Here is a 17,900-nt window from a genome sequence, read left to right on the forward strand (position 1 = left end):
CTAGGCAAGCACTTTGCCACTGAACTAAATCCCAGCCCTCCCGTATGTTTTTTTGGTAAGAATTTCATAGTTTTAGGCTTTACATTTAGGTCTTGGGTCTATTCTGATGTAACTTTTGTATATAGTGTAAGGTAGGAGAGAAGCTTCATTCTTTCTTGCAGGCAGCTCAGCTGACTGATCATGCCAGCACCATCTACTGCAGAGATGATTATTTCTCCTGTTTAGTGGTCTTGACATAATCCTCAAAACAACTGACCATAGATAGATCTGTATTTATATATATATATATATATTCATGTATATATATAATGTGTCTATATGTATTTACTTATGGACTTATAATTCAATTTCAGTGACCTACTTGGTCTCTACTAAGAGAACTGTACTGATTACTCTAACTTTATCAATTTTTTAAAAAAGTGTATAAGCAGGGCACTGGTAGCTCATACCTGTAATTATAACTGCTTAGGTTGAGATCTTAGGATCTTGGCTTGAAGTTAGCCCAGATAGGGTCTCTTATTTCCAGTTAACCAACAAAAAGCTAGAACTGGAATTGTTGTGGTTTAACTGATAGAGTGCCAGCTGTGAACCAAAAATCCAGGCTCTGAATTTAAGCCCTAGTTTCAGTACAAAAAGTCTGCATTGAGGAGAGGAACAGATAGGCACAAAGCCTATGGTGCATCTGCTCATATAAAATAATATCAAAATGAACTCCAGGAAATGGAAACAAGAGGGTCTTTTTTGCTGTTTTTGTTTTCTTTTTTGTTTTACTTGTTCATTTATATGTCTAGGAGTATAAGGGGAGGCACAGAAATAGAGGAGCAAGGGGTGAACAAATGCAGCAGTGGTACTCACTGGACAGTATGTTGAATATGAACTGTACAATTCGTGGTTAGTGATGGCAGGGAAAAAGGGGGGAAGAGAGAGAGAATGAACTCCTTACCTGTCTCATGTAACTCTAACCCCTTTGTATATATCACCTTTATAATAACAATGACTTTTTTAAAAGAAAAAAATCTACATCATCCCAATTCATTTTTCCTTTAATACTTTTGGAGGCAAGCTTTGTTGTGGAGGGAGGTACCAGCAGGAGGCATTTGGACTGTCAGAGAGTGAATGAGGATGCATATGCCAAAGTAGTTTAGTTGCATGTGTGAAACTATAAAAATAAAACCTTCTGGATTTGTTTTAAGAAGTGGGGGAAGAATAGATAGGAATACATTCTATACTTGTGTGGAAATGCCACGATGACATTCCCCTTGTATCTGGAGCTAAACAAAAAAATTTGGAGGGAGCTATAACATGGGATAGGACACAGGCCCTGAATTTGAACCTTTGTACTACCAAACAAAAGTTAGGATTGTTTTGGCTATTCAGGGTCACCTGTTATTTCATTTGAATTTTAAGTTCAGTTTGTCTACTTACACAATATTATAAATGAGATTTTGTTAGGAATGACATTTAACCTGCATATTGCTTTGGATAATTGCAGTCTTAATCTCAAGTCTTTCAATCCATATGAACATGACATTTTTCATTTATTCAGGTTTTTGGTTACTTTTCAGTGTTTCATAATTGGTTTTTTTTTTATTTCTTTAAGCAGTTGTACAAAGGAGTTGCCATTTAACAAAGCCATTTATCTTGATCAGTGGCACCCCTTTCAACATTCTCATCCATCGCTCCTCTACCCACCCCTTCCCTCACTTTTCTTAGTTTTGTAGGATATACCTTGGATTCAGTCTTCAGCCTTCTTCAATTTGTCCCTTCTTAAATTTATTGTAAATGCAAGTGTTTTCATTTTTCTCTTCTAATTGTTTATTCCTAGAGAATAGAAATTGAATTGATTTGGAGTCCTGATCTTATGTATAATTTTCCTTCTTTACAATTAGAATGCCTTTGATTTATTTTTCGTGCCTAATTGCACTGGCTCCAACTTCTGGTACAATTTTTAAAAATAGAAACGATGAAAGCAGAGAGTCTATCCTGGCTTCTGATTGATCTTACGGGATTTTTTTTAACCAGTCCTGGGGCTTGAACTGAGGGCCTGAGCACTTTCCCTGGCTTCTTTTTGCTCAAGGCTAGCATTCTACCACTTGAGCCACAGCGCCACTTCCAACTCTTTCTCTTTATGTGGTGCTAAGGAATCAAACCCAGGGCTTCGTGCGTGGTAGGCAAGCACTCTACCACTAAGCCACATTCCCAGCCCCCTTAGGGGAAAATTTTAAGATCTTCCACTCTTGAGAATACTGTCCACTGTGAATCTTCCATAAATGCCTTTTATTAAGCTGAGGAAGTTTCCTTCTATTAATGATATCTTAATCAGTTTTCATTAACATATGAACAATATTACATGCTTCACTTGAGATGACCATGTAAGGTTTTGTTCTTCATTCTGCTGATAGTGTATTACATAATTGTGTGTGTGTGTGTGTGTGTGTGTGTGTGTGTGTGTGTGTGCGTGTGTGTGCGCCAATATTAGAGCTTGAACTCAGGGTCAGGGCACTGTCCCTTAGCTATTTTTTTTTAAATTTGGCTCAAGGCTGGCATTCTACCACTAGAGCCACAGCTTTACTTCCAGCTTTTTGGTGGTTAATTGGAGGTAAGAATCTCACAAACTTTTCTGCCCAGACTGGCTTTGAGCTGTGATCCTCAAATCTTAGCCTCCTGAGTAGCTAGGATTCCAGATGTGGGCCACTGGCCTTTTTTTGTATGAACATCCTCACATTTCTTAGATAAATTCCATATAGTCCTGTTGCTTTGAAAAATCCCACTTTTCCTGTCTCATGGAATTCTGTTTCCTTATATTTGCTTAAGGAATTTTAGATCTATGACTTTATATTTATGTTTAAAAGAGATATTTGTACATAGTTCTCTTTTTGTGTTTTTTCTAGCTTGGGTTTTCAGATGATACTGGCCTCTAGAATGAGTTAGGAAGTGTTACCTTCTCTTGAATGTGTTCCAAGAGTTTGAGAATTGATATATTTTTTTAAGTTATGGTGGGTTTCGTCATTGAAAGCTATGTGGTACTGGGGTTTTGTTTCTTTTTTGGTTGTGAGGCTTGAACTCAGGGCCTGGACACTATCTCTGAGCTTTTTCACTCAAGGCTAGCACTCTACTAATTTGAACCATAGCACCACTTCTAGTTTTCTGGTGGTTAATTGGAGGTATGAGTCTCATGGATTTTCCTATCAGGGCTTGGTTCAAACCACAATCCTCAGATCTCAGCCTCCTGAGTAGTTAAGATTACAAGTGTGAGCCACCAGTGCCCCACATTGCTGGAAAGTTTAGATTACATATTTCTTCTTTGTTATTTATCTACTCAGATTTTTTGGTTTCTTCTTAATTCTGTATTGGCAAGTTATGTCTTGAAACAGAACCATTTCTTCAAGATTATCCAGTTGTTAGTGTTTAATTTTTTCACAGTTGTTATTAATGACCCTTTTGTATTTTTGTGGAAAAAGAGAAAACTCAAAACTTTCCATAGACCTACCATCTTAGCAAGTGTGAAATATACAATACATTATTGTTGACCTTGATCATAGATGCAATGTTTACAGCAGATCAGCATACTTCATTCTTGTTTAAATTTCATGCCCATTAATTGGTTTCATTCTTTCTTTCCCTTGGCAACATTTTTGAGTCAGTTTGGATAGTTGGTTTATTTGTAAGAATGACTATTTTATCTAATTTGCTGATATACAATTGTTCCTAGAATTCTATTTTTTATTTTGCCTTGGTTGTGACAGAAAATTGCTATATAGTCGAGATTGAACTGGAATTCATAATTCTACTCTCCCTACCTCCTAAGTGCTGAGATTACAGGTGTGTACCACCATGTTTAAGTCTAAAATTCCATTATAGTCCATTCTATTTCTGTAGGTTGTCAAGTTTCATTTAAGGTTTTAGTATTGTAAACCATCATCCCTTTTTTTTCTTTTTCTTTTTTGCCAGTCCTAGGGCTTTGACTCAGGGCCTGAGCACTGTCCCTGGCCTATTTTTTTTTTTTTTTGCTTAAGGCTAGTACTCTGCCACTTGAGCCACAGCACCACTTCTAGCCATTATCTGTATATGTGGTGCTGGGGAATTGAACCCAGGGCTTCATGTATATGAGGCAAGTACTCTTGCAACTAGGCCATATCCCCAGCCCCGCTTTTTCTTGTACAGTCTAGTTAAACGTCTGTAGTTTTGTTGATTTCTTCAAATTCCTGCAACTTTTGGGTTCATTAATTATTTGTATTTTGTGTTTACTATTTCATTGTTCTTCATTACAATCTTTATGAGATGCTTCCTTTCTTAGCTTTGAGTTTCATTTGTAATTCTGTTTTAATTTCTTGGGGTGTAGTTAGGGCCTCAATTTGAGATTTTTGCTGTTTTTTAACGTAGGCATTTACAGCCATAAACATCTTGCTTTTGCTACATCCCACAGGATTTGGTATATTGTGTTTTGTTTTCATTTGTCTCTAGGTGCTTTCATTTGCCTTTACACAATTCATGTGACTTATTCCTTAGCCTGTTGTTCATCTAAAACTGGTTTCACTATCAGTTGAGATAGTGAAACTCCTGTGTGGAGTTTCTTATACTTCTTGAAATTTTTTCCTTTTCTTTACTGTCAATTTGGGAAATATCTAGCCATCATAATTTCTTTAAATAATCTTTCTAACTCCAATATTCTTTTTACACTATTTTCTCATTCTTCTCCCTCTGGGGGCGCGCGCGCGCGCACGTGTGTGTGTGTGTGTGTGTGTGTGTTTCACACATACATATATGTGATAGTGTCCAAAGGTCTCATAGGCTCTGATCATTTTTCTTCATCATGTTCTTATTATGCTCCTTAGCTGAGCAATTTCAATAGACACATTTTGTGATCACTGACTTCCTTCTGGTTTTTGAAGTCTACAGTTGAATCTCTCTGGTCAATTTTTCATTTCAGTGATCTTTTCAGCTCTAGAATTTCTTTTTGATTCCTTTCTCTCATTTCTATATTTTCATTTATATTTTTAATTTGCTAAGACACCATTCTCCTAGTTTTCTTTAGTTCTTTTTCCATGGTTATCTTTAGCTCTTCAACTGTATTTGAGAAAGTTGACTTACGTTTTTTTGCCCAATAAGTCCATGCTTAGGCTTTCTCATGGACAATTTTCAGTGGTTTCTTTTTTCTTGTTAATAGGCCATATATATTTGTTTCTTTGCATGCCTTATAACTAATTTTTGAAAACTAGACATTTTGAATGTTAAAATGGTGATTCTAAGATTTCAGATTTTTCTTTTTCTCTGAGGTTTGTTGTTGGTGCCTGTTGTGAATTATTTGCTTTTTAGTGGTGGTGTTTTTATTTTTCTTTGCCAGGATGGGGTCCTGGTGCTTGAACTTAAGGCCTGGGCATTGTCCCTAAGGTTTTGCAGTCAAGGCTAGTGTTCTTCCGTTTTGAGCTACAGCACCATTTCTGGCCTTTTGGTAGTTAATTGGAGGTAAGAGTTTCCTGGACATTCCTGCCCAGGTTGACTTTGAACCACGATCCTCAGATCCTAGCCTCCGGAGTAACTAGGATTACAGGCGTGAGCCACTGACATCCAGTGGCTTTTAAAAAACATACTTCTTGAGTAGCTCTCTCTCTCTCTTTTTCTCTGTGTATATGTACATATATATATGTATGTATATATATTCTAGTAACTGGGTTTGAACTCAGAGCCTGGCACTAGCTTGGCTTACTTGCTTATGGCTGGTGCTCTACCACTTGAGCCATGCCTCCAGCTTAACATTATTTTGGAAATAGGGTCACATAGACCTTTCTGATTTGACTAGTTTAGAACATTCATTTCCTGGTGTGCAGTACCTAGAGATGAGAGCGTAGTGTCTTCTCAGCCCTTTCCTGAGCATGTATTCCATTCTAGGTGTCATTTGCCTTAGTAGCAGTTAAATGACCTTATTTCCACACTATACCCCTTATCAATCTCTTCTTTGCCAGATTTTATGGTCGGAAATCTATTGATAGTTGATGTCCCTTACCCAAGGCTGCTGCACTCATTACCTGTGCCTTTAAAATACTTTTCAAAAAAGCCACTCAGAACCTGGCTCACCCTGGGGAATATACTGTGTAGACAAAACACAGGGCAGAGTTTATATTGGCTTTAAGGGAATCACAAGACAATGGAGGTTTACAACTACAGTTCTTTGAGAACAAGATCCCTTTCACTCCCTCTGGCATTAGAAACCTGCACCTGTGAGCCTCTGGTGATTTGGGAAATGGACAATGGCATGCAGCCATTTAAAAGTTCACAGCAAGTCTTCCCTCTGTTTTAGGTATTTTACTAAATTCCAAAATTCTACAAAGTTGATTCTGACAGTGCCAGCTCCTTAGTTGCTTTTGGGAAAAGATAAAACTGGAGTTGCCTGCATTTTTGGTGACAATCCTATTTATTTTGAGATTAAAAATTAAAACAATTGATGGACAAGTGAGAATGTTAAAAGTGGTAGCCTTGATCAAGAGGTATTGTGTTCATAAACTGTTTTGTTAAATGTTGACTCCTTTGTACAACTACTTAAAGGTAACAAAAAATGAAATAACAAAATTAGAAAAAAAAAACAGTTTAGGAACCAATTCTGCTCAAAAAGTAGAAATTCTGGCCTGGGCATGGTGGTACACAGTTGGGTGGAGGTAGTAGGATCACAGTCCAAGATTGGCCCTTCAGGAAAAACACTAGAATCAATCTGAAAAATAATGAAGTAAAAAGGGCTGTACAGTAAAAAGGGCTCAAGCGGTAGCGTGCTTGCTTAGCAAATATGAAGTTCTGATTTACAAACCTCAGTACCAAAAAAGATAAAGTTTCATCAATGAGAGTCAAGAGAGGTGAAAAGTGATAAGATGAAATCTAGACCATTTTCTAGAAACAGAAGTAAAAGCTATCCATTTAAGTCTATATGGATTGTGCTAGGCACCTGTGGCTCACACCTGTAATCCTAGCTACTCAGGAAGCTGAGATCTGAAGATTGCTGTTTGAAGACAGATTGGGTAGGAAAGCCCTTGAGATTCTTATCTTCAATTAACTACCCCCGCCCCCCCCCCAAAAAAAAAGCTGGAAGTGAAGCTGTGGCTCAAGTGGTAGAGCTCTAGCTTGAGCAAAAAATGCTCAGAGGTAGCTCCAGGCTCTGATTTCAAGTTCCAGAACCCACACCAAAACAAAACAAAATAAAACAAAAACCCACTGACATGCATGTATCATACCTAACTAGCAAGATAAATCAAAATGGTAAAATAACTTTAGTACTCCTTAAACTAGCTGATAATTAGGATTGTGCTGAAAATTTTAAAAATAAATTTCTACTCCTCCACCTAGACATTTGTGTAAAGGAGGCCCAGGAATCTGTATTTTTACCATGTGTCCTGCGTAATTATTAAAATCCTACAGGTTTGTGAATAATTGCCTCAAAAAGTCCATGAGCAGATAGCATGATTAACTTTTCCACAGGGATAATTGAAGTCTGTTATGATTAGCTTGCTTTCTACAAGCAGAAAAATAGAAATGTATCTCAATTTCCTATTTCAAATTGTACTCCTCTCTTGACCTAGTATCTAAGAAGCATCTCAAAGAAAAAGTGGAAATCAAAGGTATTAATTTTGACATTGCATAAATTAAAACTACCACATAACTTTGAGTGTCTATAATGTTTTTTTTAATCACACATTTTACCCTGAACTCACTGTAAACTTAATCTCACTTTAATCTCAGTTCACTTTTCTCAGAAAAAATGATAATGAGTAGCTAACAGTAATTAACTACTGATTGTTTGCCAAGCACCAAAGTACTTTATATACTTATTTTATCATTTAATCCTCATAGCAACATGATAACATAAAGAATTTTACCTTCATTTTATAGGTGAAAACACTGAGGCACAAAATGAGTAAACTTTCCAAGGTCATGGAGCAAGTAGCAGAGCCAGAATATAACTGAATACTAAAGTATATTCTGCACTCTAGTATAGTAAACTCCCTCCCTAAATGTGTCATCAGTTAAAAGAAAACTTCATGTTAGAAATGAGGATTCTTTATCTCAGTGAATTCAAAATGCTTTCCAACTTCAGGCTTACCTTTCATAGGTCGTGTGTGTGTGTGTGTGTGTGTGTGTGTGTGTGTGTGTGTGTGTGTGCAGGACCTGAGGCTTGAAGAACTCAGGGCTTGGACACTGTCCCTGAGCTTTTCAGCTCAAGGCTAGGGCTCTATCACTTGAGCCACAGCTCCATTTCTGTCTCATGGATGATCCTGCCTGGCTTGGTTTCAAAGGGCAATCCTCAGATCTCAGCTTTTTAAGTAGCTAGGATTACAGGCATGAGTCACTGGTGCCTAGCCATTGGTCCTTTTGAACTGCTCTGATCAAGCCACAAGTTTCTATGAAATGCTTCTTATGTGGCACTTGAATTGAGATGTTCAGGCAGCATGAATTATACATTCTTTCTACTTCATACAGAAAGAACACAAATGTCATCAGTTTTCTGGAGGTGACAAGTTGAAATGGAAACAATGATATCTGTTACACTGAATAAAATATAATATTGGAATTAATTTCACTATTTTTAAGCTTTTTAGAATGTTCTTCCTATAAAACTTTAAACACATGCATGGCTCATATTATGTGTCTATTTGACAGAATTTCCATGAAGTTTCTTCATGTTCTTTAAAAAAATTGTTGTATTAATACTGGGGTTTGAACTTAGGGTCTCATACTCTTGCTTGACTATTTTTGCTCAATGCTGGCTCCCTACCCCTTGAGCCACAGCTCCACGAACCATGTCCTTCCTACTCTATTTGTTGACCATCCCCAAGTTAGGCTTATCTTTCTCATACCCTTCTGTGATCCTGCACTATGGATCTACTTAAAGGAAATCATGAGATATGCTCAAGTTTTAGTGTCCATACTATGATGAAAAGCCACTGCATGTTTTCTATCTTGGCAAACTTTTCTCCATACCACATTGCAAAAGAAAAGAGTAAATAAACGGGGAAAAAAGAGAAAAGTCTATACAGAAAGCCACTTGATGATAACGTCAGTCATTTAAGCCTCCAGTGGTCAACTAAACTTTGAAGAAACAGCAGATGTAATTACCTGTATAACCACATTATCTTGTAATCATGCATGACAAGTTATCCGTAGAATTGGCTAAATGTACCCTTACCCAGTAGATTCTTGGGAAGCAATTTACTTTGTAAAAGTTTAGTATGACTCATAACATTTCCATTCTCAATATGATTGAGTACTTTTGCCTCTTCCTTTAACAGTGCAAAAGGCAATATTCAAAATGTAAGAGGAAAAGCAGAACTACTGAGATAACTTCCATGATTTTAGAATAAAGCTCTTTTCCATCTCAGTAGTATGTTACTTCCAGTGGGAAATTTTACAAGAAAATATTGGACTTATTGACACCTTGCTGAATTTCAGGGGTGAAAGATTTTTAAAGTCAAGTTCACTGTCAGACTAATGTCTGAATGGCATTTACAATATTTCCAAGTGTTTGTAATGGGAAATTCCTGCCTTCCAAAAGCTGATGGTTATTTTTTTTATTTTGGTAAGATAATTAAATTTATTCCTTGATATTTTCATCTTATATTTCTGGTGTGTGTGAAAACTTTTATTTTTTATTGTTATTATACAGGGGATGTACAGAGGGGTTATAGTTTTATAAGTCATGTTATGAGTACATTTCTTTTTGGACAAGGTCACCCCTTCACCCTCCTCCTTTTTTGGGTCTATTTTTCTAGTTTTTTTTTTTGAGATAGGATCTAATGTCCTGCCCTGGATTATACCCGAACCACAATCCACCTATTCTAGGTTTTCTATTATAGCTGAGATGACAGGAACATGCCACTACACCCATCTTGTTTCCTTTGTGATGGAGTCTCAAAGATGGTTCTTCTCTGGCTTGCCTAGAACTGTGAACTTCCTGGTATCAGCCTCCCACATAGCTTACTCAGAATGACACATGTGCACCACTGTGCCCAGCAAGTGTTCACATGGGGCCTTATGAACTTTTGGACCCAGGCTAACCTCAAACCACAGTTCATCTATTCTTAGCCTCCTAGCTAGCTATGATTATAGGTGTAAACCTGCATATTTTTTCTTATTCTGTGCAAAAATGTATTATCCTACAGTGTAGACGCATCCTTTCTAGTCTCCTCTCTGCTCTTGGATTATATAAATTGATCTCAGTCATAAGGGTGTTGAAATGGCTTAAAGATAGCTGTCCCTTCAACGCCTATGTAGAGAACATACTGGTTCTCACTTTTTCTTCCATACACACATTGTCTCACTACAGTATCTGCAAGTACAAGGTGAGCTTTCCTCATCCACACTGCTGAAGCAAGTGGCCAAGCAAATAGAAAAGTAGGCCCTCCACTTACTTCAAAGCAAGGGTTTAGAATGAATACATAAGATTATTGTCTGAAGAGACAATAGGAATACCTTCAACCTAATTTAAATATTATATAATATTTACTCATATTAAACACTGCATAGTCTCCCATTAACCTGTACTTTTATGTTTTTGTGTTATCAGTTAGAAATGTTCAGCCTGATATAGAAGAGATAAAGTCTCTTTGGTCTCTAAGAAACTCTTTCTCCCACTCCATTTTAAAGAGATGTAATTAGCTCAATTCAAGGTCTAGTGGAACCAGTGCAGCCATGCATGTGCAAAATCATCAGGTCTCAGGTTGATCCATCAAGGCTTCTTGTTCACACTTCCATATGCATTGTCACAGTATGCACCTCTTTCATACATTCCTAACCCAAATTCTTTAATTAGAAAAAAAGAACTTGTTATCTTTCTCCAGGCTGTTGTGTTAGAAAAAAATCATTTAGTCACATTTTTAGCACAGGCAACATGAGTAGTTTAACAGTCCACTCAAATGATCATTTGAAAGATAATGTTTATTAACATAAATTAATCACGCAAAGGGGTTCATTGTGATATTTTCATAGATGTATATAATATACTCCGATCAAATTCACCCCTCTACTACTCTTCCCTAATCCCCTTCCACCTCTTGCCCCCCAAATGAGAATTGTTTTTAAAAGTCTCTAGACCTGTATATAAAGAGAAATGGTATGACAGTGAAGAAGTAGCACCTAGAACATTCTCATTCTTTTCGAATTTCCCCAATTTCTCTAACCCTTGTTTATCATTATGTAGAAAAAAACTCTTAATTTGACAGCTTCTCAGCATTGAGAGCTGTGTCATATAATCGGTTTACCTTAGCATTTAGTACAGGTACACACAGATGGTGGTGGTAAGTAAAGAGGGGTAGGCCTCATTTTGAACAGATAGCACGTTAAACAGAAGTGATATATGAAAAACCTGCAAGAAATAATTGAGGAGGGTAGACCCAGTATGTGGAAAAGGCTGAGGAGTTCAGAATCTGGTCACAACTGTCCTTGCTCTGTGCCTGGAAGGCAAATCATCTGATAAATGCAGTATATTTTCCTCCATTTGTGAAAGGAGAGAGAGAGAAACCAGATAGTAAAGTTTCTCTACTTCAGATATCTCCTGAACTCAGTGCACAGATAATAATCATAAATATTCATTTGGCACTTACCTTTTTGTTAAATACTATGCTAAGCAGCATTCATATGCATTACCACAATTCATTCTCAGGTAACATTAAGAGGCAGGAGAGAAGCAAAGAAGTTGTTTAGGATCACCTAACCATTCAAGGGAGCTTCTGACCTAGTCTGACAATATCCATATGGTATTACTTCCAAATAGACAAAAGAGGTTGGTCTTCAAAGATATCATACAGTGAACACTTTGGGAAACTAAATACAGATGGATTGACATAAGATTTTTCAACATTATAATGCTGTGAACATAGAATCATACATCCATTGTTATCTACTCTCAGTATAGTATTCAACAAATCACACGAGATATTTAGCATTTGATCATAAATAGGCTATTTATAGCTGGTTTTGTCCAATAGAAGGCTAATGTGTAAGTGATGTAAGTGATCTGAGCTTAGACTTACATTATGCTTGTGCCAGGATGTTCAGTAAGTTAGGGGCATTTTTGATTTAGTGATGTTTTTACTGAAATAATGTGGTCATTGAGACATAACACCATCATCATTCAAGGGACATCTGTAATTATCTTTGCTGTTTTGTTGGTCGTGGGTCTTGAACTCAGGGCCTGGGCACTGTCCCTGAGCTCTTCAGCTCAAGGCTAGCTCTCTACCACTTTGAGGCATAGCTCCACTTCTGGCTTGTTTGGGTAGTTTATTGGAGATAAAGCCTCATGGGGACTTTTCTGCCCAGCCAGATCTCAGCCTCCTGAGTAGCTAGGATTACTGGCATGAGCCATGGGCACCAGGCTCTGTAATCATCTTTTAATTTATGTTTTTTAAGGCCATGTTACAAGATTATGTGCTTCTATTTTTTAAATATTAGATTATACCTGTTTGCTGAATATGTGGTAATTCTTAATTACTGATATTTTAAGATGAAGGGAGATATCATAGGATGGAATTTAATCATCTTTGACTTTCTTCATCTTATGATGGTAGTTTTCTGAAGTAGTATTGTATAAATTGCTAAAAAAATAATGGTGTAGAAAAATGAATTCGAAAATATATTTTGAATTTTTCTTATTTTTCATCTTTAAGCAGTTGTACAAAGGAGTTTAAATTCAATGTGTTAATTTATGAGTACAATGCATCTTGATTAATATCACCACTTTTGTAATTTTCTCCCCACACATCTATTCTAATCCCACCAATCCCCTCAAGTTACCTGGTAGAAACACCACTAATTTTTATCTCTCTTTCTCTCCCTCCTTCTGTCTCTTCCTCCCTCTCCCTCCCTCTCCCTCCCTCTGTCTCTTGTCTCTCTCCCTCCCTCCCTTCCTCCCTCCCTCCCTCCCCCCTCCCTCCCCCCCTCCCTCCCACCCCCCCCCCCCCACCCCCGTCTTTTCACAGTGACCGTTATGAGCCCAGCAGAGAAAGGTAAGTGGCTGTTACGAACTGTTTTGGTCAGCACATACCTATCATACTCAGGAGAATCTACTTTCAATGGACCTTTTGGCTATTGGAAAGGATGTGAAATGATCAAGATTTTATAGTAACTGTAGTGTATGGCATAGTGGCTCTGGGCTGTCTTGTTTCATCACTGCTGTCCTAGGTACCTGGCCTTTTCCCCCAATCCATCCCCTATTAAAGGAAGAAGTGAAAGTAAGAGCCCACAGGAGGCTACACAGGCGAAATCCTTCACTTTCACAATTCCCATATATGTACCATATTCTTCTACATGGCTTGACTGCAACTTAACCACCTTTCTAAAGATATTACAGTATCTTACATTTTCAAAAATGTCAGCATGAGCCTTAAACTCATTGGTTTCATACAATTTTTATCAGTAATAGCTGGAATATTTATATAGTCACTTTAAATTCTTATTTCATGGGAATTGATTGTTAAAACGTATTAAACCATTGAGCATTTGTGTTGTGCTGCTTTTTTATTTTTTGCCAGTCCTGGGGCATGGACTCAGGGCCTGAGCACTGTCCCTGGCTTCTTTTTGCTCAAGTCTAGCACTCTACCACTTGAGCCACAGCACTACTTCGGGCTTTTTCGGATTATGTGGTACTGAGGACTCCAACCCAGGGCTTCATGCATGCTAGGCAAGCCACATTCCCAGCCCTGTGCTGCTTTAAAGTTTCAGTTTGCAATTTCTCATTTAAAAGAGGCCTTGGCTACAGAGGTAACAGCAGTATGATGGGGAGAATCTAAACCAAAGGAGTTAGTTTGTGTGAATTTGCATAAAGGTTCTGCTACTTCCTCACACATTATTTTACCCCTGTTCTTACTTTATTTGTATATAGAAAATAATAATGCTGCCTAATCCATAAGTGTTATGAAAAACTGCATTAATTACATCAAGCACTTAGAACTAAGGTGGACATAGCACATTGTGGTGACGTAGTGAACATTTTCTGTTGTTACAGCATTACAGCAAATTTTACATTGCCTCTTATTCTATGAATGGCTTCTTTAGGTCAGAAAGTATTTTCTGTAGACAAATATTAAATAATTATAAATAACTAGTTTCCATAATAAATATTCAAGACAAATTGGATGGAGGTTAAGATGATACTCAACTCTAAGAGGAATAATAACAATAATAGTCTTCTATTATTGAAACTGCAATTTGTTGTGATGGGTACGTTTCTAAGTAATATGTGTGCATGTGTATGTGTGTGTCTATTCCATCCTTTAAAATTTACATCAACATAACAATGTATGTGTCTATTTGATAGAAAAGGAAATTGAATTTTAAAACAAATTTTTTTGGCTAGTCATTGTACTTGAATGCAGAGCCTGGGCACTGTCCCTTAGCTTCTTTTGTTCAAGGCTAGTGCTCTACCCCTTAAGCCACAGTGCCACTTCCAGCTTTCTTTGTGTATATGGTACTGAGGAATTGAACCCAGGGCTTCATGCATGCCAGGCAAGCACTTTGCCACTAGGCCACATTCCTGGCTCACAGGAATTTGAAATTTAAAGAGGTAAAGTAATTTGCCCCAGTGAGTGTTAGTGAGTGTCAGTATTTAAACCCTCAATGCCCATAATGTCAACCAAATCTACTGTATTTTCCTCTTCAATCTGTGACTCATAGGCTTGCTTAGCTGAATCTTTACTCAGAAACTTAAAACTAAGTTGTTTTCCCCCCAGTGCCCAAAGTACTGTGAACTTCATTTCTGCCTGTTACCAATTAACTTGGCTACCCCAGTGTGAAGGGTCATTTGTAAACCAACTCAGTTCAATACCTCCCTGGTAATATTAATCTGGGATTTGAGTTCCCTAAGCAATCATTATAAAAAATATGATTGTTGTTTCTAGAATTCTAAGATTTCAAAGTACCTCTTTCCCCAATAGTTCTTAACTTTATCAACATGGTGAAGAATAAGAGCAGATTTTGCCTATTCATTTTGCAGTAATGTATAATGGGGAATAACAGGATTTAGGAGGCAGAGTATTTAGGTTGGAATTATAGCTCTGTCATTTGCTAGCTGTTTGACTTTGGAAAGCATCTCAACTTCTCTGGACCTTGATTTCTATCAAATGAGGCTAGTTTATTAAAATCTTATGGACTTCATGTAAACTAGTCTAAATATGCAGTAGTTTTCTTTGTAAGTTTTAAGAAGGGACAATCTCAGTTGTTACTGGTTCCCCCACCCTTTTTGTAGCTCAAGGTGAATTTGAACTTGTAATCCTTCTGCCTCAGCTTCTCAAGTGCTGAGATTATAAGTGTGAACTAGCACACTTAGCTCAGTTGTTATTTTCTTTGTGTCAGGATTTTCAAAGAGAATGCAATTCACAAAATAAAATAGAATTAAATGGTAACTCAGAAGTCAAAGGTTCAGTTGTAAAGAACTTATGAACACTGAAGCATGTTACTAAGGAACGCTGTGAAAATCTCCTTTCAGTATCAGGCATGCAACTGTCTGTCATAAATCATTGAGCCTCAGGACAGGCCAACAGACTAATGACTATCTCATCTCCCTACTGACCCTTTGAATCTCTGACTTGTTTCTAACTACACAGAACTAGTAAGATACAAAAAAATTACACAACTGGTAGCAAGAATATTGTTTGTCATAGGCAAAGAAAACATATGAAAGAAATAGAAATCTCAAATCCCATTCATCTGAAAAGTTTGAGGACAGTACAGTGAAACATACTGCTAAAGGTTTTCCATTTCTTCTCTGTCTAGTGCCTCCTGTACTGGGTTGAATAGTTCTTCTGGAACTTGAATATATCCTTACTTGGCAATAGAATTTTTCTGATGTATTCAAGTTACTATGATATCATACTAGATTAGACTGAGCCCTAATGCAGTAACTGGCACTCCTATAAAAAGAAGGAAATCTGAATATACAAATACAGAGAGAAGACAGCCATGTGAAGATGGAGGCACAGAGATGGTCCCACAAAGAAAGGAACACTGAAGATTGCCAACAACCACTGGAAGCTAGGAAGGGGCAAGAAAGGATCCAACCCTGGAGCCTTCAGTGACAGCATGTCCCTACCTACAACTCTTGTCAGTCTTCTAGCCAATAGAACTGTGGGAGAATACATTTCTGTCACTTTAACCTACATCATCAGTGGTGATTGTCACCACTTTCTAGGAAGCGAGTACAGTGCCTTATAGATTTCAAGCTCTATATGGTGTTAAGTAAATTATAACAGTGCCAAATATGCAAATACTTTTTGGTGTCAGATCTATATGGGAAGAAGTTGACTTTGCCACTTACCATGTATAACCAATTTTTTTTTTTTGGTTGTGGAGCCTGAACTCAGGACCTGAGCCCTGTCCCTGAGCTTTTTTGCTCAAGGTTAGTGCTCTACCACTTTGAGCCACAGTGCCACTTCTGGTTTCTTGGTGGTTAATTAGAGATAAGAGTCTCATGAACTTTCCTGCCCAGGCTGGCCTTGAACTGTGATCCTCAGATCTCAGCCTTTTGAGTAGCTAGGATTACAGGCGTGAGCCACTGCACCTGCCCATAACCTAAATTTTGCTGTCCTCTCTGAATAGCAATGAGGCTTACATTCTATGGTTATTTTGAACAGAAATAAGATGATATGTATAAGTACCATGGCATAGTGCCTGGCACTCAAACATAAAATAAATAGTGAATACTATCACTGTGTTATTATTATTATTATTATTACCATTATTAATACTGTTAGTGATAAAAACATTGGCGGGGGCCTGAACGACCTATCTTCCATGAGGCATAACATAGTTTAGGGCTATAATTCTTTAGGACTGCCCTTGTGAATACATTGTCAAAATCCATGCATTCAACTCTTAGGACTGGACTCAGTCTATGGTCCACAAATCTGTATGTATCACTCTTCTATTTCTCCCTTTCCCAACTTATTTCCATCTTAACACAATATTTTGGGTTGTACATTTTGTTTAAAAGATTAAAGAATTTATGAGTTGGCTTGGACATTTTAAACTTCACTTTTTATGTATGTGTTCACGTCTTGAAATAAATACATCTAAAAATTCTCTGCATTCATATTGTGAAGGTAGAATAGGTCGACCCAGTTATGCTGATTCTTATGCAAACAAAGGAACTAAAGCCCAAGTCATCCTGAGAATTTTATATATTTTAGCAGCCTAGGTTATATGGGAATTATTAAAGATATAATTCCCTATTTTCTTTCATAGATCATACTAAAGCATGGACATGTTCTTAAGTGTATTTCAAAGGTGATCTCATTAGCATGATTCTAGTCATACTTTTGAGATCTTGACCAGAAAAAAAATTCTTCCTTTCTCTACTCCTGAAATGAGGATCTATGATGAAATAGAGGTTATAAATATAGTATGGCCCCAAGATGGAGTGAGAGATGAACTTAAGAATGAGATGGACATTAGGCACCATCTATCACATCTTTCAAATATAATTAACAGTAATGTATTACTTACCTTCCAAGAGGACATTAATCATTTTAAACAAAAGTTCAGCTCATGCTCTGCAAATTCATTTGCATTGTATGGCATGCATACTAAATTCTTTGGTTTCTCCTCTAAAGCCCCATGCCGTAATTACTTATCCTCTCAGATATTTATATACTTCCTGCTTAATAAAACTCTTATGAGCCTATTAAATCCTCCCCAAATTCATATGTACCCCTGGTACCTCAGAATGTGGCCTTATTTGGAGGTGGTGCCTTTAAAGTGATAGTGGGTTAAAATGAGATCACTAAGTGTGGGGCCTAGCCCAATATGATGGGTGCCCTTGTATGAGAAGGAAATTGGGACACAGATACAGAAGGAATATCATACAAAGACAGAGGAAAAAATGGCAATTGGCATGCCAATGAGAGGCCTCAGAAGGAAGGAACACTGCT

At 37.3% G+C, this 17,900-nt stretch overlaps 1 protein-coding gene across 1 annotated transcript in view; it reads left to right on the forward strand.

Moving 5' to 3' along the window:
* Zdhhc15 (zinc finger DHHC-type palmitoyltransferase 15) overlaps positions 1 to 17,900 on the forward strand; it is a 126,438-nt gene that overhangs the window by 8,764 nt on the left and 99,774 nt on the right. The window contains exon 2 of the mRNA XM_048335959.1: positions 12,957 to 12,983. Coding sequence (XP_048191916.1) covers positions 12,957 to 12,983 — 27 coding nt within the window. The remainder of the gene's footprint in view (positions 1 to 12,956; positions 12,984 to 17,900) is intronic.

This window comes from Perognathus longimembris, chromosome 28, assembly GCF_023159225.1.
Source record: "Perognathus longimembris pacificus isolate PPM17 chromosome 28, ASM2315922v1, whole genome shotgun sequence".
Taxonomy (NCBI): Eukaryota; Metazoa; Chordata; class Mammalia; order Rodentia; family Heteromyidae; genus Perognathus; species Perognathus longimembris.